The sequence below is a fragment of the Lithobates pipiens genome, unplaced genomic scaffold (genome assembly GCF_037356315.1).
Source record: "Lithobates pipiens isolate NorthernLeopardFrog02 unplaced genomic scaffold, aLitPip1_a1.2 Scaffold_30, whole genome shotgun sequence".
Classification (NCBI taxonomy): domain Eukaryota; kingdom Metazoa; phylum Chordata; class Amphibia; order Anura; family Ranidae; genus Lithobates; species Lithobates pipiens.
In genome coordinates this window covers 130,782,656-130,801,931 of record NW_027507791.1, presented here as the reverse complement: position 1 = coordinate 130,801,931, position 19,276 = coordinate 130,782,656, and the positions used below count along the sequence as shown (strand labels likewise).

The window sequence follows — 19,276 nt, the reverse complement described above, 5'->3', positions numbered from 1 at the left end:
CTCCTATCTCTTCTTCCCATTTTTTAATGAAGGTTGGTACCTCCGCTTCACATTCCCGTCTATAAAACTGGGCAATGCCTGCCCTTGGGGATTTCCCCTCACATATCCACTCCAAGGCAGTAAAATTTTCTCCATCTCTAAGCGGTTGTGGTAGTCTTGAGACGAAATGTCTAAGCTGCAGGTATCGCCACTCATTCAACTCCATCCAATCATTTTCTTTCTGTAATATTGCTAGTGTTTTCAATTTCCCCTCTTTAATTATGTGTCGTAATTGCATATTATCTTGTTTTATCCATTTCCCTCCTATTGTACTTTTACCGGGTGCAAAAAAATCATTATCTTTTAAATAAATTAAAGGGGAATTATATTTCCACTTGTTATGTTTGTGTATTCCCTCCCATACTCTAAACACATTTTTTTTGACCAAAGGTGTTGTCTTCCCTAGTGATCTATATTTTAAAGGAGTCCAGATTTCTCTACCTAGATTTGTGCCTGATAAACTGTGTTCTATTTTTCCCCATCTCTTTTTACTTTCTAATTTTTCCCATTCCACCACCCGTGTTAACACTGCTGCTTCGTAATATTTTCTAAAGTCTGGGACATTCAGACCCCCCTCATCTTTTCCCTTTTGCAAAGTCTTCAGTGGGATTCTAGGTTTCTTGTTGTTCCAGATAAATTTAGAAATTAAAGAATTTATCATTTTAAAATATAGGGGGGGGGGATATATATTGGTAATAGCTGAAATTTATAAAGGATTTTAGGTTGAATAATCATTTTTAAGGCATTAATTCTTCCTAACCATGACAGGGGCTTTGTTCTCATTCTCCTTATTTCTTCTCTCAATTCTTCTAGAAGGGGGATATAGTTTATTTGGTATATTTTTTCTATTGATGCAGTCAGTTTAATCCCTAAATATTTAATTTCTTTTTGCCACATTTTGCCATGTTATAACCAAAAGTGTAAATGTATTTTATTGGGATTTTATGTGATAGACCAACACATAAGTGAGACATAGTTGTGAAGTGGAAGAAAAATGATAAATGTATTACCCCCCCCCCACCCCCCCACTAAGTCAATACTTTGTAGAACATTTGTAGAAAATTTTAAGGGGTATGAATACTTTTTCAAGACACAGTAATAAGTATGATGAAAATAGTTATTATTTCCCATTATTACTGCAGTTATTATAGTTCTCGTATTGATATGTGTGTTCTTGTATCATGGATTCATGATTACTTCTATTATATTACTATATTGTGATGCATACAGTATTCTATATTGAACTCTATTGTTTCCATGTGACTTATCGACCAGATGAAGGGGGTTTTTCTCCTGACCACCAAAACATATTGGCTTTATACACTGGATTTTAACTAAAAACATTTGGCATTTGAAGTTCCGCCGTTCATGTTTTCTACATGGCAATCATCTCATGGCACTTATCTTCGTCACACTTGGTACATGACCAAAGACTCCTGTTTTCGCCTTCAGTGTGAGCAGCTTATTTGATCCTTTTTCCCAGGTTTTGGAATTTGCTAAACCATTTTTTATGAAAAACTTCTTGGGATCCAGTTTCTGGTTGCATACCTGCTTAGCACATTCATTTCATCCAGCCGTTATTGTAGCGCACCTATCCACTCAAGTATTTCTTGTGATCTGAGAAGCCCCGGATGTGATTTAGGAAAGGAATTTCTAAATGTATTCAATGCAGGCTTCCTGTTGTCTCTCATAACCAGAATGCTTGACATAGAATAAAAATGATCATGACGCTTTTTAGAGCCATCAATTTGATTGAATTCTGCCTTGCAATTTGGAATGGTGTAATAGGACAGGAAGTAGAGAGACAAAGGTACACAGCACAAATTCAGGAACTATACATCTAGTGATCCTGGGAGGTGCCCACTATATTCTTATTTCAGTGTGTTGCACAAACCTCAGTTGAAGATAAACTAAGCAGCCTAAAGTTGAACTCCAGGAATTCGTTATTTTGCATACCTACAATGGTCCAGATTGGTACAATGTAGGTATGCATATCTTGTATCTTATGGGCCACTAGGGACTCTGGAAATCACTGTAGTAGGCCACACTACTACAGCAATAGTGAATTTAAATAAGAAAGGCACTATGGAATTTTTAGGCACGATAACAGGAGAATTTTATAACAAAAAATATTTTATTCAAACATATAAAAATTCCATATCATTAAAAACCACAAAAAAAGTTACAGCCATCTACAGACGTTACCACTATTGTGACACAACCCTGATACAATTGGAAATTAGGAAGATATGTAGTGAATATTCCATAATAAAGTCAAAATCCAAGAGTCTGGTATAGAGACAGAATTGTGGTACATCAAAGATAATTCAGTTGTAGTAATAGGTCCGACATGTTTCGCATGTGGTCATGCTCCTTCTGGAGCTCCCAGTTACTGGCTAACAAAAAGTGCAAAAGAAAAAGAAAAAATAATAATAACAATATACATATAAAATATACAAAAAATGAAATATATACTCATACATTGTATTACAACTGTACCGTGAGTGGCCAGGCCCAGTCGGTACACAATAGGCAAGAGGGATCAGTCTTGTGGCACTATGAGGGCATGCGTAACATGATAGCAAAGGTAATTTTATATATATAGAGGAAGATATCCAAATTTGTATGTGTTTGGACAACCTACATATAGAAGGGTATCAATGACAAAAACTCGAATAGTATAAAGCCATTCCCATTATCTGTAAATACCAGGGGCCATATCACATTAATATATAATTTAAATGCACTTACTAGACCATGAGGTAAAATCAATATGTGTTTGGACCCCAATTGGGAGGACAAAAGACACATCAAGACAGAACTATACACCAAACAAAGCACTGAATACGGGGGAGATGTAATTCTAAAAGATAATACTATGTTGGGCTGGAGCCAAAAAGGTAGAAACTACCTAAAAAGTGATATAGAAAAGATAACAAAAAGGTATTAATCAATAGATCTAAAGCAGATAAGTAGTACAGATTTAAATCCAGCATCAGGGCAATAACAAAACTCACCATATTAAAATCCAAGCAGAAAAAAGTATGCTGTATAGAATGCACATAGCCCTACGCAGAGAGCCTCACATACAGGGAGTAATCACTGAATTGAAAAACCAGCCCAGCCATGGGTCATAAAATTGAAGTGAACAATAAGTACTGCCAACCAAGATGAATATCTAATCGACAGCCTAGAAAGATATAACAAGAATGTAGATTTCACAAGCATAGAGCCATCAGGCATGAGATACTAAAATTGAAACGCCAATTATTATAGGAGAAAATAGCCATACCCAGATCAAAACCCCTGTAGCAATTAACAGCGTTGGAGGGTAACACCAACAGTGTAGATAGCATCTGGTGATGTACGCACATCCTGTCCGTGGTCAGCAAATCGGCGTAGCCAATGTGATGTCATTCAGATCAGTCGAGCCTGCGTGTAAAGATGGAAAACAACACAACCCTGCAGTGGAAAGTAGGGCACGGTAAGTGACAGGGAAAGGTTGGCAGGGCAGCATAAAAGAGCTCCATCTGGCGCCCGATACCTGTGCCATGTCCGCAATAATATTGCAAAACGTGACGCTAGGCGGCCACCTAGTGCTCAGACTGGTCATCAGTAAGCCCTCATGCGAATCTAAATGATAATGGGTATTCAATAATCATAATCAAAAAAATGACAATGATGGATTCCTACAATGGACGGTCACCGTGATAACATCCTGACACCATTGCAGAAACATATTATTTACCAGTATAAATATAGTAATATGGACACAATGGACAGCGAGGATTAGAGGACATTAGATCCAGACAGATAAAAATCACTCTAAACACAGAATAGTATTTTAGTAATAAATGACCACTCAAAAGGATGTTAATGGGCAATAATCAAAACCAGATGTGTTAGAGAAAAGGTTTGTATGACTGAACCTCATTTATACCGGGAGCATGAGTGGCATTAAGTCACTCTATCCAGATAGTCTCTCTCCTGAGGATCTGTTTGTCCCAATTACCCCCTCGTGGGTCTTGAGGGACCACAGCAAGGGCAATGAAAGAAATTACAGAGATATCAAATTTATGGTATAAATCAAGATGTCTGCTCACTGAGGTAATCATTTTTCCGCCCGAAGAATAATAAACATGATCTTTGATACGAGATCGAAAATATCTGATAGTTTTACCAGCATAGAAGGCGTTACATTTGCAAGACATCAGGTATACCACACCTTGAGTCTCACAATCAGCATAAAATTTAGGGACAAAGAGTTCACCATTTGGAAGTATAAACTGAGTGCCCGTACGGATCCAGGGTCTAGATATTTACATGATAAGCTCACTTCCAGTCACTTTTCTAACAAGCCCCTATCTAGACATCGTCCCTATGGGATTAATAGATGTGGCAAATGCGCATTTTGTCCCTGGATCCATACGGGCACTCAGTTTATACTTCCAAATGGTGAACTATTTGTCCCTAAATTTTATGCTGATTGTGAGACTCAAGGTGTGGTACTTTTATGGACTTTATATGCGATTTATGCAATTTTTTTTGCAGTATTTCGCATTTTTTTGTTTTGTATGTGATTTATGGTAAAATTGTTCACATTATATGGTCACTAATTTGCACTTTTTTGTAAGTTGTGCCCAACAACTTTCTTCATATATTTTAGGGCTGCACTTTTTTCTACACACTACATTACTACAACTGAATTATCTTTGATGTACCGCAATTCTGTCTCTATACCAGACTCTTGGATTTTGACTTTATTATGGAATGTTCACTACATATCTTCCTAATTTCCAATTGTATCAGGGTTGTCTCACAGTAGCTGTAACGTCTGTAGATGGCTGTAACAATTTTTTGTGGATTTAATGATATGGAATTTATATATGTTTGAATAAAATATGTTTTGTTATAAAATTCTCCTGTTATCATGCCTAAAAAGTCCATAGTCCCTTTCTTATTTAAATTCACTTTACAATTAGGACGTGGCACATTGTTATTGTTTCTGTATCCACAGTACCATTCTGTGATAAGATACATGTATCTATTTCATCTACTACAGCAATAGCCATGATCTTTCAGGTCCTAGTTGGGTTCTATGCAAGGAGCTCCCCCTCTGCACACTGACCACAGGAAGTCACTTACTTGGAACTGCTGCCATTCATAGAACACCTTGTATTTTTTCAGTGAATGCAAGGTGTTCTCTGATTGGATGATGTATAGATTGTGTTGTCACCACTCCTTCTCGGCACCTCATCCAATCATAGAATGCCTTGTATAGACCTGGAGCTTACATGGAACTAAGAACTCTATTTGCGCTCTCATGTGAGAGCACTTGATACCTGAACAGCAAATCACCTAACACCAGTGCTATCATTTTTGAAAAGAGCCACGTGCCTCCATTTACCCAGAAGTACCATCCACTGTATGTCTCTTGGTTTTTTCCAGAAAAAGCAGAGATAAGGTAAATAAAAGCAGAGGGCTTACATTGGCAAAACTCATGTTCACCCTCAAATAGTTGATGGGATGTGGAGAGGGCAACACATATATTTTCCACAAGTTATTGACCCAAATACCAAATAAAATATTGTCTTGTTGTCTTAGGATGTCATTGAAGCTATAGCAGAATCTGCTTTCAAGACGTCTTCTTATCCAGTGGTCCTGTCTTTTGAGAACCACGTGGACTCGTAAGTATCGTCACATTTATAATGATATAGATCATGAGTCTCAAACTGGCGGCCCTCCAGCTGTTGTGAAACTACAAGTCCCATGAGCCATTGCAAGGGTGACAGTTACAAGAATGACTGCCACAGACAAAGGCATGATGGGATTTGTAGTTTCCGCAACAGCTGGAGGGCCACCAGTTTGAGACTGCTGATAGAGATGGTTTCATTGCTTTACTTTGTGGGAGGCAGATTCCAAAGCCTAATAAAGTCCATGTGATAGCTTTAAAAAAAAAAACATCCAAAATGTACACAAAATTTACACATAATTGCCATATGTATGGTCGAAATAAAGACTCTCCAACTAAATCCCCAAGCTAGTATGGGCAAATAAACACATAGATACCCAATGAAAGAATTACAATTCTGCACAAGTGTGCAGCATACAAGTGTCTGCATTAACAGAAATACATGAAATTCATTTAAACTACATCAATACAGTATATACAGTATAGCATGCAACTCTGTTTTTATCTTTCACTTCCTTGCCTTCAGCCTGCTTATGGTGTATCACAAACACAAAGTGCCCCAGTGGAAGATTTCTAGTCCTATTCTAGTAACAGCTGTAGAATTTGGAATTTCCCATCATTTTCACTTCTGGTGACAATGACCACTAGGACAACAAAAGAGGCTGAATCTCCCTAGCGAGGACACTGACTGCAATAACAATCACACAGAAATCCAAAGCTAGAAAAAAAAATGTGAGCTATACATACATTTAAGTCACCAGTAAAGATAACCAATCCACTGCTAGGTAACACATGTTCTTGTATATAAATTAAATTATATATACAATATACATAATATATACAGTATAATCTATTAATGCATGATTTTAAAAGGGACCACATAAGTATACAGTCCAGGGGAAAGGCTGAAAAATCCAGAAACATTCTAGATGCATTTTAGGCATTATGAACCAAATGTATGATGATGGGCTTCAGTCACCAAATCTTGATCATTTTTCTGCAGTTACTGTAAGGAAGAGGAGGGATTGGACAAGGGCTACTCCAAAAATTGCCCTCAATCACCTGTAGTGATTAGGACTATCACGGTACCCAGATATACAGTAGAACATTGATAAAAAATCGTTTATTACAAAATATACAAAGATATATACATAAATTACAGCAAAAAGCAAGAAAGTAATTGTTGCAAAAATACATATGACAAAAACAGTAAAATAAACAATTATAGAGCCCCCACGGATAAGTAAAGGCACAGTGATGTGGGTATAGACGTGGACCTCAACTGCAGTTATTGTAGTTTAAGATACATGTAAGGATTATAAAATCTATTGTGTGCCGCAATTTTAGACCTTTTTTTTATTATTAGCTTTGTATTTAATATTATAAAATAGTAACATATTTTAAATATATTTTAGTGCAAAGCAACAGGCAAAAATGGCTGAGTACTGCAGGACAATATTTGGTGAAATGTTACTGACAGAAGCACTGGAGAAGTTTCCTGTGAGTATAAAATTTTACCTACTGCTCGATCTATATCAATGCTGGTCCAACAGCATGCTTAAAGGTTGACGCTACCTTTTAGATCATGTTTTATCTTGCCATCTTTCTGGCTATAAATGGATCTTTTTCTTTTTTTTTTTTATCAGCCAGAGGGCTGACCACAAATAAACAAAATGGATTCTCCCATCCACACAAGCGAGGTAGATGGAGGAATCCTTGCCGCTCTGCTATTGCATTCTGACAGTGGAGACTCCTCTGCTGCCAAAATACAATGATCAGCGCTGAATGAAATGAATGAAAATTTTCCAACGTTCCCGTTTGAGAGAAGCTGATCATTAGAGCAGAAGCAGCCACAGATTGACTGAAATTCAGCTGAACTGGCCGATTTTCTATCCATCTATAGCCAGCTTTGCAAATAGGCCCCCTTGCTGGTTGCAAATAGACCCCCTTTCCCTCAAACTGCCCATTCCCTGATCGAGTGCAGAGGCTCTTCTGCCTGGCAGCAACTGATGCTCTTGAGTTTTGTGCTAATGTGCAGGGCTCCACGTGCAAAGATATCTGTGAATGGATGAACTACAAGTCCTGTTTTCCACTATGACAGACAAACTTGTACTTATCAATGGAACACAAGTGCTGTGATTACCACACTGTTAGTCCATTGACACTTCCTAAAGCTCTGCCTCCTCAGGCTCTCTAACTCAAAGTACATACCTTAAAATAGACATAGAACTAGTGGAAGAGTCCGCGGGAGTCCGGCATTACAGCCGTGATCTACTGATCATGATTGCATTGCTTTGCAGGCTTATTTGCAACAAAAAAAAACAAAATACAAATGCACTTTTTTGCCGCAAATACGGGTACTTTTACTATTTTATGTGCAAAAGGTGGACTTAGCCATTACAGTATATCCAGGGGTGGACTGACCATTGGGCCACTCGGGCACTGCCCAAGGGCCCCATGCCACTAGGGGGCCCCATCAGGGTTGCCAGCCTCCATTTTTTTTTTACATATGTCTCTGAAATGTCCCTTACCGACATCTTTTCGGTCTAAAAATCCTGAGATCATAGCTGCCCCACCTCTCCAGTACCGTCCCAGCCAATAGAAACATGTCTGTGTATACTGTGTGATTGTATACTGTGTGTGTGTGTTTGTGTCTACTGTGTGGCCTCATAATCTCTGATTGCCTGGGGGCCCCAAAATCTCCTATTGCCCGGGGGCCCCATGAGTTGTCAGTCCACCCCTGAGTATATCATAACCTAAGAACAAAAAATACACCTTGCCAGTTTCTATATGTTTTGATTTCATTTTCTGTTTAGATATGATTTAGCAGAAGAGCTTCACTCAAAATGGATAATTATATTTTGGTAGAGTAAGTTAAAGGGGTTGTAAAGTCATAAGGTTTTTTATCCTAATGCAATATATGCATTAAGATAAAAAGCTTTCTGTGTGCAGCAGCCCCCCTCCTAATACTTACCTGAGCCCCATCTCCAGCAATGTCCATGACTGTCTCAACTGTCCGGGATTCTCCCTCCTGATTGGCTTAGACACAGGAGCGGTGCCATTGGCTCCCGCTGCTATCAATCAAAGTCAGTTAGCCAAGGCAGGGCTGAACCACAGCTCTGTGTCTGAATGGACACACGGAGCTGCAGCTTGGCTTGGGTGCCCCCATAGCAACCTGCTTGCTGTGGGGGCACTCAACAGGAGGGAGGGGCCAGGAGCACAGAAGAGGCACCCAGGAGGATCTGGGCTGCTCTGTGCAAATCCACTGCAACAGAGCAGGTAAGTATGGCCTGTTTGTTATTTTTATAGAAAAAAAATGCCTTTACAATCACTTTAAAGAGTTTCAAGCAGAGATCCTCTTCTATAGTGCCTTGAAAAAGTATTCACACCCCTTGAAATTTCCATATTGTGTCATGTTACAACCAAAAACGTACTGTATATGTATTTTATTGGGATTTTATGTGATGTGCCACTTTGTATTGGCCTATAATTGTGATTTTATTTTTACAAATAAATATCTGAAAAGTGTGGAGTGCATTTGTATTCAGTCCCCTTTACTCTGATACCCCTAACTAAAACTTCCTACAGAAGTCACTTAATTAGTAAATAGAGTCCTACTGTGTGTAATTTAATCTCAGTATAAATACCACTGTTTTGTGAAGCCCTCAGGGGTTTGTTAGAGAACCTTAGTGAACAAACATCATCATGAAGGCCAAGGAACACACCAGACAGGTCAGGGATAAAGTTGCTGAGAAGTTTAAAGCAGGGTTAGGTTATAAAAAAAAAATATCCCAAGCATTGAACATCTCACAGTGCACTGTTCAATCTTTCATCCGAAAATGGAAAGAGTATGGCACAACTGCAAACCTACCAAGACATGACCGTCCACCTAAACTGACAGGCTAGGCAAGGAGAACATTAATCATAGAAGCAGCCAAGAGGCCCATGGTAATTCTGGAGGAACCACAGACATCCACAGCTCAGGTGGGAAAATCTGTCCACAAGACAACTATTAGTCATGCACTCCACAAATTTGGCCCTTATGGAAGAGTGGCAAGAAGAAAGCCATTGTTGAAAGAAAGCTAAAAGAAGTTCCGTTTGCAGTTTGCGAGAACCCATGTGGGGGACACAGCAAAGATGTGGAAGATGGTGCTCTGGTCAAATGAGACCAAAATTTGACTTTTTGGCCTAAAAGCAAAATGTGTATTGGAAAACGAACACCCCACATCACCCTAAACACACCATTCCCACTGTGAAACATGGTGGTGGCAGCATCATGTTGTGGGGATGCTTTTGTTCAGCAGGGACAGGGAAGCTGGTCAGAGTTGATGTGAAGATGGATGGAGCCAAATACGGGACAAACTTAGAGTCTGCAAAAGACTTGAGACTGGGGCGGAGGTTCAACTTCCAGCAGGACAACGACCCTAAACATACAGCCAGAGTTACAATGGAATGGTTTCGATCAAAGCATATTCATGTGTTAGAATGGCCCAGTCACATGTTTATTTGTAAATATTTTGGAAAACCATTTATAATTTTCCTTCAACTTGACAATTATGTGCCACTTTGTGTTGGTCTATCACATAAAATGCCAATATAATACATTTAAGTTTTTGGTTGTAACATGACAAAATGTGGAAAATTTCAAGAGGTATGAATTCTTTTTTTTCAGGACACTATAAATAGAATCAGTAAAAAAACATTAAATAAGAATTTTTTCAATAGCTATTTTTTTTTTCATTTTTTCAATAGCTAAAACCAGGATGTCCAGTGCCAAGCCCTAATGACCTGATGGGAAAAATCTTGATTAAAAATAAAAAGAACCAGGCTTTTTCTTCAGCCGAGAAAAAAGCACAGAGTGGTGAATCAGATCATACAAATGCACAATCCAGCGAAAATACAGGTATACGCAGGCTGGTGGTGACACTTATCAGTGGTAATCCATTGGTTGTAATGTTTTAATATTTTCTGATAATCCAGGTAATTTATCAGTTGCTTTTTACATTTTCTTGTAGAAAACGAAACAGTGGAAGAAGCAGGTGGAGAGAAGACAGGGGAAGAGGTGGCAGAGAATATGGATGAAGAGGAGAAACAGATCCAGTCTGATGAAGTGAGCTCTCAATATATCATCATACAATCTATTCTGGCATCTTTAAAATTGCATGGCAGGGATTTGGAGAGGGAACCACTGTGCTGTCTAGATTCACATGAATCACCATTTACATGCAGAATTTTGACTTGGGATTACAGTTACCAACATTATCATTGTAGGAAACCACTTATAGAATAGGTAATCACGAATCTCAATTCCAGTACCTTATGTCAGTAGAATTAAACTGGTACAACTATTCCAGTTAGTCAGGTTAAACCTTGCAGAGAAATTTAGAGGTACCTTCATAGAATAAAGAGTACAAAAGTGAAATCAGTTCAGCTACTAAAGCCCCATACATACTATCAGATTTTCTGCTGATTTTTTTTTCCTTCAGATTTACCAAAACCATATAATATGAGGCCAAACCTTAGGAGTTTCAATTTGTATGCAATCAGGCAGACCCTTGCACTACATAGTTTTGGTAAATCTGAAGACAAAAATCAGCAGAAAATCTGATAGTGTGTACGGGGCTTAAGGGAGTTTAACAAGACACGTGGCAACTCATTAAAATTAGAAGAAAAGAGGTTTAACCTTAAACTACGTAGAGGGTTCTTTACTGTAAGAGCGACAAGGATGTGGACTTCCCTTCCACAGGCGGTGGTCTCAGCAGGGAGCATCGATAGTTTCAAAAAACGATTAGATAAGCACCTGAATGACCACAACATACAGGGATATACAATGTAATACTGACATTTAATCACACACATAGGTTGGACTTGATAGACTTGTGTCTTTTTTCAACCTCACCTACTATGTAGCTATGTAACCTACTCTGAAAACTGTGTGTAGGCTCTACACCTTCTATATGATTTGGAGAAATATATATGGGGGCGCATTGCACATATGACATGGGTTGATTTTGAAAAAGCAATTGTTTTATATAATTTTGGTAAGTAAACATGGAGTTATGCTTTAAAGAAAAATAGCCACTGCAGAATTTATGCAATGAATCAGGTCCTCCCAAATATTTATCTTCTCTCCAGGCGCAGGGATTGTCTATGGTCAGATAACTATTCATAATCCAGTGATTGGTCCATGCTATTGCTATAATTTTCTTCCGGTGAATTGCATGCCGGTGCAATCAGTGACCAGGCTTAGGGAATGCTGGAAGAGACCACAGACCTGAAAATGAATTGCAGCTCAGCAGCAGGATACAGCAGAGAAGCCATGCACGACATTTAGCCAGCCCAGGGCAGGGGTGCTACTTACACCTCCTCCCCCCTTAAATATTTGTGTTTTTCCTATAGGCAAGAAAAATCTGCACAAAAAGCTCTTGCTCCCAGAAGCTGAGTATCCTGCATTACAAGTGGTTAGTTAGGGGTAAAAAAGGGTAATGTACACAGCATAGTGCTATACATTGCCCCTTGAAGTGCAGAAATCTTTAAAATCGTTATAGATTTTTGATGTAAATATACATCAAAAATCAAATCAAATAAATAAAAACCTAAATGCGCATGAGCCCACGCGTGTGAAGATTCTTCTTCTTAAAGCGGCGTTCCAGTCTCCTGTGAAAAAAATTAAAGTTAGCAGCTACAAGCTGCTGACTTAAAAAACAGCCACTCATCTGTCCCACGATCCAGCGGTGTGCACTTCCCCAGTTGGTCTCACCCACTATCTTCGTTCCATTACTTGCACATGTGAAGCAAGTTGCCACCTATCTTAGGCAACAGTTCAGTTCCTCAACATTCATAGAAACCAAAAGCCAGCAGTTGTAATAAGAGCCTGGTAAAAGCAGAAACAATGCTGACCGGTCACAGTTCTTTGGCTACTTGAATAGCCTGTTGTCCTCAGTCCTAGCCCTGAAGACACCCCAGCACAACATTCCACTTTGGTGGAGGTATTGCGAGCTTCATGCCTCTCTGCAGCTGTTCTGGAGAATTCCAGTGCCTTGGTGCAGGAACCCTGAATTCCAGTCCACCCTGGTATCAGTCATATAGTCCTCCTGAGTATTGGCCAGCCAGTCAGTTGAATACCTCAACAAGGTCCACTCTTCCACATCCTGGCACAGTGCTGTACCCAAAGAAACAGTAACATGCCACCTTGCTCCATGTGTGCTATCCCTCAGCAGGCTACACCCACACAACCTGTTGCATGTAGCCCCGTCCATTCTCTGTGGCACCAACTTCTCCCGCCAACTTCTTCTGCCAGACACTGAGCTCCTTCTGCTGTGACAATAAACCCTCTGCCTGCCAGCCAAAAATGCACACTTACTGGCATTTATTCTCCCCTGCAAAAATACAGTCTCTTCACAGGAAGAAAAAACAGAAAAACATACACTAAAGCAACTCATTCATATGCTCCCAATTGGACAATCCACAAAGTACAAATGAAATAAACAATCTTAGGTTGGTTGCTAAGACAACAGCAGCATGAACCAGGCTTGGAAATTACAGACAAGCAGCCCCCGTGTTTATTTCCATGGGCTGCTGGAATTGAATGAGTCTCCCTTTCCTGTCCAGAGGTTGCCCAGCCTGTGTTCCTGTCCCAGAAGCACATAGACAAATACAGGCTCAGTCTGGGTCGGTGGGGGGGTTGAAGATTTTGAACAAATGCAGGAAGGAGGGATGTGGATGTAGGATACTCAAAAAGGCACGGGGGACTTAGAGGACAAATTCCTCGAAAGATTCTATTTCAGCAGCATTTGGCCCCATGATCGCAGCCTCAAAATAATGCTGGAAGTGAAGGGGAAACCGGTTAACCCAAGACCCAATGCAAGGAGTTACTGACCTAAGCAGCACCTTCCAGCATCTAACCCTCAAACACTTCAGTACCTAGACCTTTGGGCAAAATGTCCTATTCAAAAGGTAAAGGTGGTCCTGTCCAGCTGCCCTGCAACACTCTTCAATCAAGGTTTCCTTCTCCAGCCCAGCTTCCACGGGTAGTATTTTTGAGGCTCCCAGCACATTGCACCTGCTAAGGCCTAGCAGGCTTCACTTGTCTTTCTGCAGATGAGAGAACCGTTAGGAGGAGGGAGAGATTGCACCTTTATTGTGGCCAGGCAGGTCACTTTTTGAATGCCTGAACCTTGAGATCCTGTAGCAGACAGACCTTAAAGAGGGATTCCGCCAAAAAAAAAAATATTAAAAGCCAGCAGCTATAAATACTACAGCTGCTGACTTTTAATAAATGGACACTCACCTGTCCCGGGTTCCAGCGATGCCGGCAGCCGAGGCCGATCGACCGCTCGGGCCTCGGCTGCTGCCGCCGCCATTCTAGGTGAGAGAATCAGGAAGTGAAGCGATTTGGCTTCACTTCCCGGTTCCCTACTGCGCATGCGCGAGCCGCGCCGCGCAATAGGAAATCTCCGCGCTGTCACTGGGACCCGTGTGTGTCCCAGCAGACAGCGCGGCAGGGCAGGAAATGGCGTAGACTCCCGTGGGAGTCTATGCCCGGAAGTGGGTGAAAATACCTGTCTTTGACAGGTATCTCCACCCCCCTCCCCCCTGAAAGGTGTCAATTGTGACACCGGAGGGGGGGGGGGTTCCGATCAGCGGAGGTTCCACTTTAGGGTGGAATCCCGCTTTAAGTGGCATTGTTTCATCCCCAGTTATCCAGAAGGATAAGCCTCTGGTCTTGGTTATCCTTTCTTGGTCTGACTTGTCCGTCGAGATACAGGTTCTATCCGACTCTTGAGGTGCAGGTCTGTTCATTTATGCTGCCTTTGTATCTAAGCACTCAATTCCGCTGCAGCTTCGTGCCACTCCACTTGCCATTGGTGCTCTTGATGGGGGACCTTTACAGCTTGGTAAATGTGACTCATGAAACTGTTCCTTTGTCCATGGCCATGGAGGCTCTTCACCATGAGATAATCCAATTCTAAGTTATTTCTTCACCTAAGTTTTCACTGGTTATTGGTTATTCTGGGTTACAGAGGCATAACCCCTCTTTTGATTGGCTTAATGCGGAGGTTCTCCTGGTCACCACAATGCAGCAAGGCATGTTTCTAGAATGTGGCTAAGATCCTATGCAACTCTTCACTCTCCACCCTGCCAGAGGAGTACCGCAATTTTATCAATGTCTTTGACAAGGGTCAAGCCGGTAATTTGCCTACACACCGGCCATATGATTACTCAGTTGACCTTCAACCTGGTGTCATAACCCCTCAGGGCCAGGTTTACCATTTCTCAGTCTTGGAGGCCATGGAGGAGTATGTTGCAGATGCACTTTCTCGAGGATTAATCCGCAAGTCCTTGTCTCCTGCTGGTGCTGGCTTCTTTGTGAAGATGAAGAGTGGTGAACTGAGACCTTGTATTGATTATAGGGGTCTCAATCATTCACGATTAAGAATACTTATCCAATTCAGTTGATTGCGGAGTTATTTGACCGCCTCAAGGGAGCAACGGTTTTCACAAAGCTGGATTTGAGAGGAGCATACAATCTCAAGCAGGGGCGGATCCAGAGCCTAGTCTCGGGAGGGGCACTGACAGAAAATATGTTTTGTGGGGGTAAATTTATCAGGGAAATTGCTGGTGTTAGCGATTCAATCATCACAGCGCCATGGTTGTTGTGGTGTCAGGATGATTGAAGCACATTACTATTATTACATTGTTATAAAAAATTAAATGGTTCAACTAACCATAGTGCTGAATCAGTGGGAGCCCCGAGTGTGTCACCTGCCGCTGTCACCTGCCACACATTGCGGATTGTCACTTGCCACGTCGCCTGTCACCAGATGCAGATTTTCACTTGTCACGTCACCAGATGCACATTGTCACTTGATACGTCACCAGATGCATATTGTCACTCACCACGTCCCATGCCACACGTTGGAGATTGTCACTTGCCACGTCCCATGCCACATGTTGCAGATTGTCACTTGCCACGTCACCTGTCACCAGATGCAGATTGTCACTTGCCACGTCACCTGTCACCAAATGCAGATTGTCACTTGCCACATGTTGCAGATTGTCACTTGCCACGTCACCTGTCACCATATGCAGATTGTCACTCACCACGTCCCATGCCACACGTTGCAGATTGTCACTTGCCACGTCACCTTTCACCAGATGCAGATTGTCACTTGCCACGTCCCATGCCACACAATGTGGATTGTCACTTGCCATGTCCCATGCCACACAATGCAGATTGTCTCTTGCTCTGTCCCAGGCAGCAGATTACCAATCAAGCAGCAGAGAGATAAAGTAATCTCTCTGCTGCCGCGGCTGCCTGCACACTGCACAGTGAGGGCGGAACAGCAGGGATGCAGGGCGGGTGCCTGGCGGTGAGAGATGATGTCATCTCTTTTCTCCCCCACCTGCCGGCTCCCTGATTGGCCAGCAGCCACTCACACACTGTCAGTGAGCCGAGCCGAGCCACCCGCTGTCTCTCAACAGAGCCGCCCGTGCTATCAGCTGTGGAGCCACCCGCCGGCTCTCTCACCCACGGCGACCCCTGCCCGCCCACTCACATTCTCGGAGGGGGCAATTGTCCCCCCCTGGATCCGCCCTTGATCTCAAGAGGATAAAGGAGGGCAACGAATGGAAAACTGCGTTTAATACCAGAACAGGCCGTTATGAGTACCTGGTAATGGCATTTGGCCTTTGCAAAGCTCCTGCAGTCTTCCAGGAATTTATCAACAATGTTTTCCGATTGCAGCTTTGTGTGGTGGTTTATCTCAACAATATCCTAATTTTTTCCAAGTCTCTAGAGAGCCACCACACAGATGTCTGTTGCTTGCTTCAGAAGCTGAGAGAGAGCAATCTCTATTGTAAATTGGAGAAGTGAGAGTTACATCGTGAACAGGTTAAATTCCTGAGTTATGTCATTTCCACTGCCGGTTTTTAGATGGACCCAGAGAAACTTTCAGCAGTCCTACAGTGGCCCGACCCGTGGGTATACGTCCTCTGCATCATTTTCTCGGCTTTGCCAATTATTATCGAAAGTTTGTTCATAATTTCTCGTCTCTGGTCAAGCCCCTGACTGATATGACCAGAAAGGAAGGTAACCCACAGAGTTGGTCTCCGGAGTCCATTAACCAGTTCCCGACCGGCGCACAACGATGTACATCGGCAGAATGTCAGGGGCAAGCAAACTGCTGTACAGGTACGTCCAGTTGAATTTGCCGCCCTGCCATCGCGTGCGCACCGCCGGCAGCGCGCATTGCCGGTCGGGACCCCCGTGAGTCCGGTCGCGGGTCCCGCAGACTCGATCGCCGCAGGGATACCCGCGATTGTCTCACGGGGAAGGAGAACGGGGAGATGCCGTTGTAAACAGCATCTCCCCTTTCTGCCTAGCAACAAGTGACACTGATCTCTGCTTCCTGTGATTGGAGCAGAGATCAGTGTTCACTAAGACATAGCCCAGCCCCCCAGAGTTAGTAACACGCCCCTAGGAACACTTAACTCCTACACTGCCACCGTCCTGGTTAACCCCTTCACTGCCAGTGTCATTTACACAGGAATCAATGCATTTGTATAGCACTGATTGCTGTATAAATGTCAATGGTCCCAAAAATGTGTCAAAAATATCCGATGTGTCCGCCATAATGTCGCAGTCACAATAAAAATCGCTGATCGCCGCCATTACTAGTAAAAAAAAAATATTAATAAAAATGCCATAAAACTATCCCCTATTTTGTAAACGCTATAAATTTTGCGCAAACCAATCAATAAACACTTATTGCGTTTTTTTTTTACCAAAAATATGTAGAAGAATACGTATCGGCCTAAGCTGAGGAAAAAAAATGTTTTTTTTATATATTTTTGGGGGATATTTATTATAGCAAAAAGTAAAAAATAATGTGTTTTTTTCAAAATGTACGCTCTTTTTTTGATTATAGCGCAAAAAATAAAAACCACAGGGGTGATCAAATACCACCAAAAGAAAGCTCTATTTGTGGGAAAAAAAGGATGTCAATTTTGTTGGAGAGCCACGTCGCATGACCGCGCAATTGTCAGTTAAAGCAACGCAGTGCCGAATTGCAAAAAGTGGTCTGGTCATTGGCCTGCAAAGTGGTTCTGTCTGAAAGTGGTTAAGGCCTTTGAGAGTCTCAAGGCTGCTTTTGTTTCTGCTCCTGTGTTGGTACATCCTGATCCTATGTTACACTTTATCCTTGAGGTTGATGCTTCTGAAACCGGAGTCTGTCTCTACCTATGAGAGCGCTATGCATCCTTGTGGCTACTTTTCCAAAAAATTGTCACCTGTGGAATGCAAGAACGGGATTGGCAACAGAGTTGTTAGCGATCATTTTAGCCCCTTAAAAAATTGAGACATCTCCTCAAAGGTACCCCTGTGCCGGTTCTCCTTCTTACTGACCTAAGAATCTCACATTCTTGTCTGAGGCTAAATACCTCTCTCCCAGAAGGGCGCGATGGGCTCTTTTCTTGTCAAGTTTTAATTACCCCGTACTGAGAATGTGAGGGCTGACGCTTTGTCACAACAATTTTCCTCCACTTCCAAGATGGAATCGGTTCCTGTGATTCCTCCTGATTGTATTCTGGCTACGGTTCACACCAGTCCCACTTCTCCTTTGGGTGACAAAATTCTTGCCGCTTAGGTCCATGCTCCTCCTGGAAAACCGTTTGACTGCTGCTTTATCCCTGAGAGTCTCCGTACTGCCGTGCTCCAGACTTACCATTTTTCCAAGGCTGCTGGCCAACCTGAGAAGAATAAACTCTTTTGGGCCTTTTGGTGGCCTAGTCTACATGCTGATGTAGCCACCTTCGTAGCTGCTTGTTCCATGTGTGCTCAGAGTAAGACACCACGACACCTTCCAGTGGGCCTCCTACAACCCATACCCAGTGGAGAGAGGCCTTGGACCCACCTGTCCATGGATTTTATTGTGGAGTTAACCAACTCTCAGGGTAACACAGTTATCCTTATGGTGGTTGATCAGTTCTCGAAGATGTCTCATTTTTTTTTTCACTTAAGAAGTCGCCCACAGCTAAGAAACTGGCTTCTATTTTTGCTAGGGAGATCTTTTGCTTACATGAGCTACCCAAGGTGATTGTCTCGGACAGGGGTAGTCAGTTTGTGTCCTGGTTCTGACAAGCCTTTTGTGCACAGTTGGGAATTCAGCTTTCTTTCACCTCTGCCTATCACCCGCAGTCTAATGTGGCCCCAGAACGAGCCAACCAGTCCTTGGAGCAGTTTCTACGTTGCTATATTTCTGACCATGATAACAGATTTTGCACACAATAGTGCCTTGAATTCTGCTTCCCGACTGTCCCTATTTATGGAAAACTATGGTTTCCAACCTTCCATGTTGCCTGACTCATTTTGTTCCGCAGAGCATCCCTGCATTAGAGGAGCATCTCCGTGGTCTTCTTTCCATTTGGGCACAAGTCCAGGAGGCTTTTGCGACATGCCAATGATAGGTACAGACACCATGCTGACAGCAGGCGCCTGCTTGCACCTTCCTACCAGGTTGGGGACAGGGTCTGGCTGTCATCTCG

The 19,276-nt window shown here is 42.1% G+C and overlaps 1 protein-coding gene across 2 annotated transcripts in view; it reads left to right on the top strand.

The window, feature by feature from the left end:
• PLCB2 (phospholipase C beta 2) overlaps window positions 1-19,276 on the top strand; it is a 384,423-nt gene that overhangs the window by 224,308 nt on the left and 140,839 nt on the right. For both annotated transcript variants that reach the window (XM_077464867.1, XM_077464866.1), the window contains exons 12-15: window positions 5,644-5,726; window positions 7,147-7,231; window positions 10,484-10,634; window positions 10,747-10,841. In XM_077464867.1, the coding sequence (XP_077320993.1) occupies window positions 5,644-5,726; window positions 7,147-7,231; window positions 10,484-10,634; window positions 10,747-10,841 (414 nt within the window). The remainder of the gene's footprint in view (window positions 1-5,643; window positions 5,727-7,146; window positions 7,232-10,483; window positions 10,635-10,746; window positions 10,842-19,276) is intronic.